General features: G+C 39.5%; 7 protein-coding genes across 7 annotated transcripts; 3 read left to right on the plus strand and 4 right to left on the minus strand.

The window, feature by feature from the left end:
• Positions 1 to 77: 77 nt before the first annotated feature.
• Positions 78 to 1,880, plus strand: MET13 (methylenetetrahydrofolate reductase (NAD(P)H) MET13; the record flags this gene model as incomplete). The annotated part of the gene is made up of 1 exon (NM_001180990.1): positions 78 to 1,880. One exon carries the CDS (start codon positions 78 to 80, stop codon positions 1,878 to 1,880), a length of 1,803 nt encoding a protein of 600 aa, NP_011390.2.
• A 457-nt stretch (positions 1,881 to 2,337) lies between these two features.
• On the minus strand, positions 2,338 to 4,272 carry MON1 (guanine nucleotide exchange factor MON1; the record flags this gene model as incomplete). Its single annotated transcript, NM_001180989.2, has 1 exon — positions 2,338 to 4,272. The coding sequence occupies one exon, from the start codon at positions 4,270 to 4,272 to the stop codon at positions 2,338 to 2,340; it is 1,935 nt and encodes a 644-aa protein (NP_011391.2).
• Positions 4,273 to 5,174: 902 nt separating this feature from the next.
• RPS2 (40S ribosomal protein uS5 RPS2) lies at positions 5,175 to 5,939 on the plus strand (the record flags this gene model as incomplete). Its single annotated transcript, NM_001180988.1, has 1 exon — positions 5,175 to 5,939. The coding sequence occupies one exon, from the start codon at positions 5,175 to 5,177 to the stop codon at positions 5,937 to 5,939; it is 765 nt and encodes a 254-aa protein (NP_011392.1).
• A 564-nt stretch (positions 5,940 to 6,503) lies between these two features.
• On the minus strand, positions 6,504 to 8,081 carry NAB2 (mRNA-binding protein NAB2; the record flags this gene model as incomplete). Its single annotated transcript, NM_001180987.3, has 1 exon — positions 6,504 to 8,081. One exon carries the CDS (start codon positions 8,079 to 8,081, stop codon positions 6,504 to 6,506), a length of 1,578 nt encoding a protein of 525 aa, NP_011393.3.
• Positions 8,082 to 8,334: 253 nt separating this feature from the next.
• On the minus strand, positions 8,335 to 8,715 carry GPG1 (Gpg1p; the record flags this gene model as incomplete). Its single annotated transcript, NM_001180986.1, has 1 exon — positions 8,335 to 8,715. One exon carries the CDS (start codon positions 8,713 to 8,715, stop codon positions 8,335 to 8,337), a length of 381 nt encoding a protein of 126 aa, NP_011394.1.
• Positions 8,716 to 9,191: 476 nt separating this feature from the next.
• On the minus strand, positions 9,192 to 11,495 carry PRP43 (DEAH-box ATP-dependent RNA helicase PRP43; the record flags this gene model as incomplete). Its single annotated transcript, NM_001180985.1, has 1 exon — positions 9,192 to 11,495. The coding sequence occupies one exon, from the start codon at positions 11,493 to 11,495 to the stop codon at positions 9,192 to 9,194; it is 2,304 nt and encodes a 767-aa protein (NP_011395.1).
• Positions 11,496 to 11,999: 504 nt separating this feature from the next.
• COQ8 (protein kinase COQ8) lies at positions 12,000 to 13,505 on the plus strand (the record flags this gene model as incomplete). Its single annotated transcript, NM_001180984.1, has 1 exon — positions 12,000 to 13,505. One exon carries the CDS (start codon positions 12,000 to 12,002, stop codon positions 13,503 to 13,505), a length of 1,506 nt encoding a protein of 501 aa, NP_011396.1.
• Between the last annotated feature and the right edge of the window lie 28 nt (positions 13,506 to 13,533).

The raw sequence follows: 13,533 nt of genomic DNA on the forward strand, positions 1-13,533 counted from the left end.
TGATTGAAATAGTCTCCCTAAACTAAAGTTATCAGCAAACAGAACCACCACAGTTACTACTACAACCACATCGCAATATGAAGATCACAGAAAAATTAGAGCAACATAGACAGACCTCTGGCAAGCCCACTTACTCATTCGAGTACTTCGTCCCGAAGACTACACAAGGTGTACAGAACCTGTATGACCGGATGGACCGGATGTACGAGGCTTCTTTGCCCCAATTTATTGACATCACCTGGAATGCAGGCGGTGGACGGTTGTCACATCTGTCCACGGACTTGGTTGCGACAGCGCAGTCTGTGCTTGGTTTGGAAACGTGCATGCACCTTACCTGCACCAATATGCCCATTTCGATGATTGACGACGCTTTAGAAAACGCTTATCACTCCGGTTGCCAGAACATCCTAGCGCTGAGAGGAGATCCTCCTAGGGACGCAGAAAACTGGACTCCCGTTGAAGGTGGCTTCCAGTATGCCAAGGACTTGATTAAGTATATCAAGTCCAAGTACGGTGACCATTTCGCTATCGGCGTTGCCGGCTACCCGGAGTGCCATCCGGAGTTGCCTAACAAAGACGTGAAGCTTGATCTCGAGTATTTGAAGCAGAAGATCGACGCCGGCGGCGACTTCATCATCACTCAGATGTTTTACGATGTTGATAATTTCATCAACTGGTGTTCCCAAGTTAGAGCTGCGGGCATGGACGTGCCCATTATTCCCGGGATCATGCCGATCACTACCTACGCGGCCTTCTTGAGAAGGGCCCAATGGGGCCAAATCTCCATCCCTCAACATTTCTCGTCCCGATTGGATCCTATCAAGGACGATGACGAGTTGGTCCGTGATATCGGAACTAACTTGATCGTGGAAATGTGTCAAAAATTGCTCGACAGTGGTTACGTTTCTCACTTGCACATCTACACCATGAACTTGGAAAAAGCGCCTCTCATGATTCTGGAAAGATTGAACATTCTACCTACGGAATCAGAGTTCAATGCACATCCATTGGCCGTGTTGCCATGGAGAAAATCTTTGAATCCAAAGCGTAAAAACGAGGAAGTCAGACCTATCTTCTGGAAGAGAAGACCTTACTCCTATGTCGCAAGAACCTCTCAATGGGCCGTGGACGAATTCCCCAACGGTAGATTCGGTGATTCGTCTTCTCCTGCGTTCGGTGACTTGGATCTGTGTGGTTCAGACTTGATCAGGCAATCAGCGAACAAATGTCTCGAATTATGGTCCACCCCTACTTCCATCAACGACGTCGCCTTCTTGGTCATCAACTACTTGAATGGAAACTTGAAGTGTTTACCTTGGAGTGATATCCCCATCAATGATGAAATAAATCCAATCAAAGCACACTTGATTGAGCTGAACCAGCATTCTATCATCACTATAAACTCTCAACCTCAAGTCAACGGCATTAGGTCCAATGACAAAATTCATGGTTGGGGACCCAAGGATGGTTACGTTTACCAGAAGCAATATTTGGAATTTATGTTGCCCAAGACTAAGTTGCCCAAGTTGATTGACACCTTGAAAAACAATGAGTTCTTGACCTACTTCGCCATCGACTCTCAAGGTGACCTGCTAAGTAATCATCCAGACAACTCCAAGTCCAACGCTGTGACTTGGGGTATTTTCCCCGGCAGAGAAATTCTTCAACCTACCATTGTCGAGAAAATTTCGTTCTTAGCGTGGAAGGAGGAGTTCTATCATATCTTGAATGAATGGAAACTAAACATGAATAAATACGATAAACCGCATAGTGCCCAATTCATTCAGTCCTTGATTGACGATTACTGCTTGGTCAATATTGTTGACAATGACTACATTTCTCCAGATGATCAAATCCATTCCATCCTACTAAGCCTATAATAACACAGACAACGATAACAGTTCTTTAACAGAATTGTCAACCCCCCCTCTTTGCATTACATTCAACATTACATTGCATTTTTTTTTTTTTATTCACTATTATTATGGTTCTTCTTTTTTACCAGATTTTGCTCCTTCCTTTTCCATTGTTTTACCATTCTTTTTTAACTAGCATTTCAACATGTGTTTGGTTAACACCCCTTCTTTTTTTTCAGGAAAATCCTTTCATTTCTTCTCATACTTTCAACAAAGTTTTTTAAAGGTACTTTAAAATAGTTCAACACCCTCTTCCTTCATTTATTTATTCTCTTCATATTCAACATACTCGAAAAGGAAGAACACTAAAAGTACTTACATTTTCACATGTATGTATACCTATATATATATATATATATACTCTTATAGATATATTTACAAATTAAAGGAAAAAATAATAAAATAACCTCCCTGTCACAAGTTAAAACACGGCCCCATCACTTATAAATAGTCTCGACTCGTGTTTTTGACACCAATTAGCTACTTTTCTCGCACTCTTGAATAAAACCCTTTTGTCAACAATCCCATTATTTCCAATCAGATACAATTCAAAAGTGGGCGTCACCCACGCCATTCCTACCATATTAACCGATTCTTGTTTGAATGATGAATTTCCAATAATGTACTCATCCAATTCAGAAAAATCCATTTGTGTTTCGTCCATCGCCAAGTCCTCATTGTCTTTGGAACTCCATCTAACAAAATTTAACATAGACCTACTTAACAAATTGCCATTATCTCTCACTACCGTGCCATGTAACTGTTGGTAGTATGTCTTCAATTTCAATTCATATTCTAGCCCCTGTGAAGAATCCAGTGCGATGTTACTGTTGACTTCGAAGTGCGGCATAACATATTGAACGTTTTGCTTCGATTTATATATGAAATGATGAACCATTGGTGCTGGTATATCGCTAAGCTTGAACCCTTTTGAAGTATTTATCTTTTTCAATAGCTTCTCTTCTTCGAGTTTAATAATCAACTCGTCACTAAACGACTTCAATGAAAAGAATGCATCCTTTTGTGCACTTATTAATACTAGTGCCGATTTCTCATTGCTGTGAGTATCATTAGGTAGAAACTTAATATAACAATAAAGAAAACCACTCGAATTGAACTTGGGAAAACAAATGGGTACCCAAAGTTCCTGAGTTTCGTCTAAATTTTGAAATTGATGAGATATTAGGCAAAATAGAAGATGTAAATCTGTAGTGTGTAAAGTATGGCCTCTGGGTCGAAGAACACAGCACAATTTATTCTGAGGCGCAATTATCAAGCCGTACAGTAAGGTCCCCCTGGGAATGTCCTGCCTTTTCTCCAGTTGCTGTAAAACCACATTCTGCAACTTTAATCTTGAAGAATGGTTAAATGGTAAGCATTGTAAAGAGTTCAATAGTAAATCCGGGAACATTCTGTTACAGATTAGTGAACATATTTCGTCTAAATTTTCAAAATCTGTGCTTTCTAGATAATTTCTCAGGTCGAAATTTTCTCTTTTGGAAAATAACCTAAGTAATTGGCGTTCACTTAAAGACGAAAGAATATACGAATATAAAAAATCCAACTGATTCAACAATTCGTTCGAGGACTCGCCTCTTTCGGATTGAGCCATTAGTAATATAGGTGATTTATCCAAAAAAGTAAGCCTTTTACCAGAAGTTAAAGTGGATATAGTTTTCAATTCCGATGGTCCATTGACTTGGAAGTAGCTTATTACCGTATTAACGAGCCCTGTATATGACATGATCTGTTCATCTTTGCCGTGCATGCAATAGATCGGTTTACCCGCTGACGTGAATATGAAGAAATTTTTGTCACAGAGAGTCTGGCTCTCATTTAACTTGCAGTTACTATTGAACTTCGAAAACTTGAATACATTAGGAATTTCGTTACTTACGTACGGCCGTCTCTGTAGTTCCGATCCTCTTATAGATGTTTCCATAGAATATATGCTTTCGGCCAAGCGACTCCTGATGTCATTCTCGCTGTCCAAATAAGGACCGAAATCCTTTTTTGGACTGTTTAGTGCTCTCGTTGTATCATCATTGCTCTTTGCCAAATCTGCTGACAATAAATTATTTTTAGCTTGCAATTTTTTTGTTTGCAAAGGAGATCTTCTGGATGCCAAAGATGTTGTATTCAAAGAATTTACAGAGGTAGATTTACTAACAGAATGATCATCGCATATTGGCATTGCTATAGGCGCCTTCTTGAAGAATGTTTCATCTAGATTAACCGATGTCGTTGGTTCTGAAGTCGTTGCCACGATTGGAATACCCTCAAAATTCCCACTTTTACTATGCTTCAATTGACCCTTCGGTATCTCAGCATCTAGGTAGCTTTCATTGAGATTCATAGTTCCGATGTACTGATTCTACGTTTGTGTACTTTGATAGACTTTTTTATTCAATTCGTATTCACTACTATCTTTGTCTCGTACCGCGGTTTTTATCCTTTATTTCAGCCCTACGAGATAGAACGATGGAGCCTAGTAATACCATTTTATGTAAGCAAAATAAGAAGAAAGACTAAAAGAATTAGGATATGTTGTTAATCAGGGATAAAGGTACGCATACTAGCCTTACTACGTAAATATAAGGTTACGGTTTACGATCACTATTGCAAGATACTATTGTTTAGCATTGGCAAAGACTTGACGGGAAATCTTTGATTGGGCCCAACCATATTCATTAAAGATCCGGGATGTGAGCTTGAACTGCTTTTCGACGCGAAGAAGGTTTACACGTATTTTAGTAATTGGCTTATTCACTAAGGATTCTTAAGGTTTTCTTAATAGTTTTCTACGTCGGCATGCGATTGTTTGGTTTAGAAGACTGCTTTCTAAATATGGTTGGGTGTATTTAAGCTAGACCCATACACCCGCTCTATGGGATTATTTACTTGTTTGAATTTTAAGATTTGTGATAATGGAACTGGACGCAAACATTTGATGGAAAACGCATGTCATCATTAACGAGGTAACGTAGGTATCTGTCCTGCCTTAGTATTGCACGCAGCTTCCCAGGACGCCTAGCTATTTTTTCATCTATTCCCCTCTGTAGTAACGTAAGAGTTTTCAAGTTTTTAATTCAGACTTTCTCTTCCTTTGTTTCCAATTTCCTTCCTTACTGCTTGATACCTTTTCAATCCCAAAGAAACCGTGTTCTTTATATATTGTCGATTGAAAGTTACCTACATCAACTTTCCGTGTTCCATTCCGACTATAACAAACAACCAATAAGCTCAACTAATTAAGTAATGTCTGCTCCAGAAGCTCAACAACAAAAGAGAGGTGGTTTCGGTGGCCGTAACAGAGGCCGTCCAAACAGAAGAGGACCAAGAAACACTGAAGAAAAGGGATGGGTTCCAGTTACCAAACTAGGTAGATTAGTCAAGGCTGGTAAGATTACCACCATTGAAGAAATCTTCTTGCACTCTTTGCCAGTCAAGGAATTCCAAATCATTGACACTTTGTTGCCAGGTTTGCAAGACGAAGTCATGAACATCAAGCCAGTTCAAAAGCAAACCAGAGCCGGTCAAAGAACCAGATTTAAGGCTGTTGTCGTTGTTGGTGACTCTAACGGTCACGTTGGTTTGGGTATCAAGACCGCCAAGGAAGTTGCTGGTGCCATCAGAGCTGGTATCATTATTGCCAAGTTGTCCGTTATCCCAATCAGAAGAGGTTACTGGGGTACCAACTTGGGTCAACCACATTCTTTGGCCACCAAGACCACTGGTAAGTGTGGTTCCGTCACTGTTAGATTGATCCCAGCCCCAAGAGGTTCTGGTATCGTCGCTTCTCCAGCTGTCAAAAAGTTGTTGCAATTGGCTGGTGTTGAAGATGTCTACACCCAATCTAACGGTAAGACTAGAACTTTGGAAAACACCTTGAAGGCTGCTTTCGTTGCTATTGGTAACACATACGGTTTCTTGACTCCAAACTTGTGGGCCGAACAACCATTGCCAGTTTCTCCATTGGACATCTACTCCGATGAAGCTTCTGCTCAAAAGAAGAGATTCTAAGCTTGTTGTCTACAAATTATAAAATAGTTTTTTATAATCAACCATTAAATAATTTTGTACACTTATAATAACACTTTATTTCTCGTTCCAATTATGCGATGCATGTGCCTTCCGTTTAGAGTGAGCATTATCAAATATAAAGTCAAATCCTTTTGGCATTTATTTTGATTGAAACCCAGTCTGTCCTTAACTCTTTTGCCTATCAAACGCTGTAGGTCACTCTTGGTACGGTACAGCGGATAGCGCTATTTATTCAGCAAGAGAAGCAAGATTAGGCGACTACAATAGATCAAAATTTTACAAGTAAAACAAGTAGGAACAATCACTTATGCAAATGATTAATGCTGATATGTTTATTTACATCACAGTGCCCTTATGATCAGGAACTGTTTAAAAACTTTTTTTTTTTTTTTTTTTTTTTTTTAAAATCTAAATATGTTGCTTGAATTATAAATACAATAACGGGAAAACATATGATGTGTCATGTTCAAAAAGCTTTGAATAGGTGTCTTCCATCAAAAGGGTCACAGGAACATGAATTTCGTTCCGTGATTTTAATAGTAATCAGTTCATTTCCGTATCTTGTTCTTGGTGCGTAAAACTGGTTTGCGGAGGAGCATTTTCAATTATTGCGTTTTCTGGCAATGCAAATGGCCTTTCATTGGTAGGAACGTTTGAATTGGGTGCAGCGCCTTTCTTTTCCGGAAGTACTCTGCCTGGAGGATGTCTGAATAGACAGTAAATATTCTTACAATTGACACCAAATCTACAATCTTCATTAATTGGATGGCCAAATAAACAATCAATTCTAGTACAGTTTGCTCCTTCACGGCACATAATATGAGAACGAGCATGTCTATATTTGCAACGTTTATTGGTGCAGTGCGTACCGAACTTACATTGTTCTAAGGACTTTTCAACCGGAGGTGGAGCTGCTTTCTTCTGGCTTATTGGTTTTACTTCCTTGATCTTCGACAATGAAGAGTGGGCCTTTCTACACTCAGGATTATCACATGTCAAATTCTTGTCACACCACATTAGATCAATGACTTTCGCATCTTCATTTGCTGGTGTTGGATGACCAAATGGGCATGATGGATTGGAACACAGAGCCCCAAATTTACACAGAACGATACCAGTTTGTACCGGTTTCCTTTTTGCCGCCAATAAATCAGCTTTTCTTTTTTGAAATTCTTCACGAGTTCTTTCCATTTCCTTCATCAACTCTTCATCTTCATTTGGATGTAAAAACTCACAAGTTCCGGGAGGCTTTGGACAATTTGGATATTCATTACATACCTTAGTTGGGTGTGCATGTGGGCATGATCTACCAAGAGGACAGTGAGGAAACAATCTGCAACGCCCCTCTTTCTTGGTTGGAGTGAAGTTCATATTACTCTCACCCGCCATTCCAAGTGCTTTTGCTAACGGATTAAAACGTGTGGAATTATTGTTGCGTCCTCCACGGTTCCCACCGCGACCACCTCTACGATTCTTTCCAACGGCGCCTCCGCCACGTTGAGTGAACCTTTGGCTGTTATCTACAGGCGCAAACTGAGGGGGAGCTGCAGCGTTAACAACGCCGGAAAAGGCTGATATGGGGGATGGAGTTGCAGGAGCATCTGTCTGCATTGCATTCTGGGTCCCTAGTTGTGGCTGAAGTGGTTGAAGTTGAGGTTGCTGTTGAGGTTGCTGTTGAGGTTGCTGTTGAGGTTGCTGTTGAGGTTGCTGTTGAGGTTGCTGTTGAGGTTGCTGTTGAGGTTGCTGTTGAGGTTGCTGTTGCGCGATGTCTGGTTGCTGTTGTTGTTGTTGCTGTTGTTGCTGTTGTGCGATATCCGATTGTCCCAAGCTTTGCGCATTCATCATTCTAATTTTGGAAACAATATTTTCAGCACTTTCTCCCTGTTGCAGAGCTTCTAATGCGAAAAAGGCTGTTTGAACAACATTTGCAAGCGTATCTCTCGAAACACTATCAAACAAACTAGCCAGCTCGTCTACGACAGATTCAACAGTACCACCGTTAACGATCAATAAGACAATATACTCCGCAACATACTTGATATCTTCGTTAAAGTTTGGTATACCAGCCAGTTTTTCGGCAACGATAACCTTCAAGTTTTCTGTGTACTGTTCTTGAGACATTTCTGATGTACTTCCACTTCCTTATGATCAGAGATAATTAGAAACCACTATATTTAGATGTTTTATGGAAGTATTTGGAAGAAAGATGTGTAAAATTTTGTATTTTTCCCATTTGCCACCAGCGAAGCGAATATCACTATTTCCCCGCTTCGTATTTTGTGTAACGATGTACGAGAATACAACAATGTTTATATAATTGTATATGAATGTTCTCTTCACATTAAACTCTGTGTATAAGGTCGCGTTGAGCAAGCTAGTGATAGAACCTTCTCCTAGGATACATAGAAAGAGTGTCATCAGTTCTTGTTAGCTCTTCTTGTAACTGTGTGAACAAATCGTCGATGTCCCAGTCCAGTTCTGACATTTTCATTGAAAGCACATCCCTATATAAACGTCTCGCCTGGTTCCTTTTTTCTAGCAAAAGTGCTAACAAAGATGGCAGTGTTGTGGCAGTAACTTCCCTTGATTCAGGCTCAATTTTGTAATGAACCACACGATCGGTAAGTGTGTGCAACTCTCCGACAACGGTGACGAGGTTTTCTTGAGTATTGGAGAATAACAAAACTTCCCAGAAATTATAAGTTGGTTCAGCCCCAGCCGAGGCTTCTTCCTCGATGTCACTTAGATAAAACATGATTGCTACTTAAAAGATTTCTTATCTTCTCTGTAGTTCAAATTAGATAGTGGAAAATAAGTTTTCTTAATATACAGATATATGCGGTTTACCCCAAAACTACTTTGATGGGAAGCCAACATCCTCGTTGAAATTGAGTGATTAATTTCGTTGCAAGAGTAAGATGCTCGTTTTAAGCATCGTTAAAGGAGTAATTTACCTTTACGGTAATCTTTGCCATTTTTAAGGGAACTTCCTCACACCGCGGTTTGTTTCTTTATTTGTTCTTGTAAAAACACCTCGAAGGGAATATAGGATGTGCTCTATATAGACATACCCAACAAAAGAAAAAAGCTTCTTTTTGATACAGGGCGCTATGATTTTAGTACAAGCAGCTTTAGGTTACGTGTACCTATTTCTAGTTGAATTTTCTCTCTATGAAATAGTCCTATAAATTTATATAAATCTATTTTTTTTTTTTTTTCGACACAAAATGTCTATTTCTTGGAGTGCTTACTCTTCTTTTTGTTTTTACCTTGTTTCAACTCGTTTAATCTATCAACTTTTTCCTTGATCCTTTCCAAAGATAATTTGACATCACCTTTTTGGAAATTGCTTAAGTCGTAGTATGCAGGCGCTATTTCAATCAGCCATTCGGGCCTGACCGAGGTCACAGTTCTTATGTAGTTCTTCGATGTGAGCACAAATTCATTGTAAATGACCCATTCTGCGTCGTGGCCAAGAACCGTACTAGGATGGATCAGAACATCTTGGTTATCTTTAACTGTGATGTATCCTTTAGCTCCCGATCTTTTTTTTGCTACTTGCATGAAAAACCCAGACGCAAGAGCCTTTCTGATGTTGTCAAAGTATTTAGGGCTTTCATAGTCTGTAGTGTTTAATTCTAGGTTGTAACGGTTCATTAATCTTTCTAATTGGGAGCGGATATTATCAGCAGCGGAAAGGGACCTGTAATTTAGATAGTGGTCACGGCACCACTTATGGATACCATATTCATAAGCTTCATCCGATTTGAACGCATGATATACATTTAGTAAGGTGATATGATCACCGTCTGGATGAGCAAAGATATTCTTGGCATCATCTGCTCGCTTCTTGTCCTTTGTTGGGCGAATAAACACGTTTGGAACCGATAGCATGGCCACTATAGTTAGTATTTCTTGAGAACATTGGAACTCAAAGGACCCAATTAACATCACCGCTAGCATAGGATCCAAGGGAAACTGGGATGCCAATCTACCTAGGGGTGTTAAGTTACCTTCGTCGTCCAGACATGCCAAATAATTTAGTTCTTCAAGGGCTCTCATCATTGTTTCCGGAGCCGGTGGATCCATAAAATCGAAATGGACCAAGTCATCAATACCTAATTTTTTTAGTTCTAGAACGGTGGAGGATAAATTGGAACGTAAAATTTCTGGGTAACTTTGCTCTATCAGTTCCTTTTGGAATGCCTCTTCAGTGTATAATCTGAAACATTTACCAGGCCTTGTACGACCAGCACGACCAGCTCTTTGTTGGGCAGAAGCCTTGGAGATAGGGGAAACAAGTAAAGACTCAACTCTAATTCTTGGATTGTAAACTTTTTGCTTTGAAAATCCTGGGTCAACGACGTAGACAATACCATCAATTGTTAAAGAAGTTTCAGCGATGTTCGTGGAGATAACAACTTTCCTGCCTGGTCTACCATTATGTGACTCTGGAGCAGGCTCGAATATTCTTTGTTGTTGATGCGGTGGTAATGAACCATACAGTGGGTATACGGATAAAGGTCCGCATCCCTCTTCTCTAACCAATTGATCACCTTCTAAGGAAATCTTTCTGACAGCGTCTTCAATTTCATCTTCACCAGTTAAAAATAACAAAATATCGCCAGCCTCTTCAGTGGCATGAATTTGCAAAACAGTACGAATGGCAGAATCTAAATAGTCCCTTTGAAATTCCGGTGTATAGTATAGCTCAACTGGATATGTTCTGCCCGGAACGGCAAGTAATGGAGCATCGTTGAAGTAGCGTTGGAACTTCTCTGCATCCAGAGTAGCAGACATAATAATTATCTTCAAATCAGGTCTCCTCTTGACTACTTGCTTCAAAAGACCCATCAAAATATCAGTAGCTAGTGTACGTTCGTGCGCTTCATCCAGAATGATACATGAATAACGCGACAAGTCATGGTCTTCCATTGCCTCTCTCAACAACATACCATCAGTCATATACTTCAATATCGTTTTATTAGAAGTTTTATTTTCGAATCTGATAGAATAACCAACTTCTTCGCCCAACTTGACATCCATTTCCTCAGCAACTCTCTGTGCAACAGACATTGCTGCGACACGACGAGGTTGAGTACATGCAACTTGAGTGTTCTCTAAGTGTGGCATCTCATCGAATAAAACGAATTGAGGAATTTGTGTCGTTTTACCGGAACCTGTTTCACCAACAAAAACCATAATCTGGTTATTTTGATAAAGTTTTAAAAACTCATCTCTCTGGGCATGTACTGGCAATTCTCTTCTAATTTTCAGGATATCAACATATTTTGGTGTAAACTCCCTACCGGTAAATGGATTTATTTTTCCATCTTCAAGTTTTTGGGCCTCTTCTGCTGAAGTATGGTGACGTTGCAAGCCCTTGAATTCACCAGCATCATGATGGACAAGTGGCTCTTCGGATGGAAGAGGATGCTGTTTGGATAATTCTTCCGCAATCTCGGCGGCCTGCTCAGGAATAGAGGTCTCAACTGGATCCGGGTGTTCGGACGAGAATCTTCTTTTGGAACCCATTATTATTCTTGCAGTCCTAATCTTTCTATGCGCGTTTATAAGGTTATACTATCGTTACTCAATCGCATCCCCGTAAACGTGTTAAATATTACAATTGAATAAGTTTCTTTTCACCTCATCTCGCATTTGAAAATTTTTCAGAGGCACCGAAAAAAAAGAAAAAGAAATAAAAAAGGACTTGTGTATAAGATCGCTAGATCAATAAAAAGCAATCTGGTAGATTTATGGGACTCCGAAATGATACTGTCAGTTGAAACAGCAAACGAATACAGAGCGTAAAACTAAACGACCTTAGTTTGGAAAATGATGAAATTTGTCCATAACTATATACTATCAGTCAGCAAACTATGATCCGGGTAATATTCATTTGTAAAGCTTTAGATCTGTAATAGTACCCAGTACTTTTTTAGATGATCTTAATTAGTTAAGATCTTTCTGGTACTGTACTCAGTACGCTTCCTTGGCATCCTTATTGGGACCTGTTCGGCTAAGATATCGTTCGATATGGTTACAAATATGGTGAAATTGAGGAATTTAAGGAGATTGTATTGTTCATCCCGTCTCTTAAGAACTATACAGAACGGGAGAATTTCTTCTGTTTCTTCAATATCGTTGAGTAAGAAATATACTACAAAATCTGCCAAAGAAGGTGAAGAAAACGTAGAAAGGAAGCATGAGGAGGAAAAAAAGGATACATTAAAAAGTTCCAGTGTACCAACTTCACGAATATCGAGATTGTTCCATTATGGCTCACTGGCAGCAGGGGTGGGCATGAATGCCGCAGCAAAAGGCATATCGGAAGTTGCAAAGGGCAATTCTCCCACTTGGAAATCTTTGATTCTATCAGATTCGAATATTGACAGAATTACCAATAAATTTTCTAAAATGAGAGGTGTTGCCCTTAAAATAGGGCAACTATTGTCTTTTCAGGATGAGAAAGTGTTGCCAAAGGAATTATACGAAATTTTATCAAGGGTACAGAATAGTGCAAATCATATGCCTCAAAGGCAATTGGAAAAGGTTATGGCCAAGGAATTAGGTGCTAATTGGAAGACAAAGTTTTCCAAATTTGACAAGATACCTATGGCAGCTGCTAGTATCGGACAGGTACATGCGGCAGAGTTGCCCAGTGGTCAAAGAGTGGTTGTCAAAATTCAATATCCTGGGGTTAAAGAATCCATTGATTCGGATTTGAATAGTTTACTAATGTTACTTACAGCCTCAAGTTTATTACCGAAGGGATTATTTTTGGATAAGACAATTGCCAACGCTAGAACTGAGTTAAAATGGGAATGTGATTACAACAGAGAGGCTAGAGCTCTACAAAAGTTTGAGGCGTTGCTAAAGGATGACCCAGCGTTTGAGGTTCCTCATGTGTTTCCTGAATATACAACCGATAATATTATAACTATGACACGTATGGAGGGAACTGAAATAATGAAATTGCCCAAGGCATCACAAGAAACCAAAAATTTTATTTCGGAGAATATCATGAGACTATGTCTGGAAGAAATTGCCACTTTCAAGTATATGCAAACGGATCCTAATTGGGCAAATTTCCTCTATAACGGTAGGACAAAGAAAATTGAATTATTGGATTTCGGTGCCTCCAGACCTTTTGCAGAAGATTTTATTCTAAAATATAGAAAACTTTTAACTTACGCCACATTGAGAGATAGGAAAGGGGCGTACGAAATGTCTGTACAACTGGGCTATCTCACAGGCTTAGAATCGCAGTCCATGAAAGACGCGCACGTCGATAGTGTACTTACACTTGGTGAACCTTTTAGGGGTGATGTAGATAAATCTTTCGATTTCAAGGATCAAACAGTCTCAGACAGGATTAGAGGTAATATCGGGTTAATGTTGAATGAAAGACTATGTCCGCCACCAGAGGAAACATACTCGTTACATAGAAAATTTAGTGGCATTTTTCTTTTGTGTGCAAGAATGGGTGCGTCTGTTCATTGTGCAAAGCTTTTTAAAGAGATTTTTGCCTATAAAGTTTAAAATACTTCCCCGCTATTTGTATATATGC

Source organism: Saccharomyces cerevisiae, chromosome VII (assembly GCF_000146045.2).
Source record: "Saccharomyces cerevisiae S288C chromosome VII, complete sequence".
NCBI lineage: Eukaryota > Fungi > Ascomycota > Saccharomycetes > Saccharomycetales > Saccharomycetaceae > Saccharomyces > Saccharomyces cerevisiae.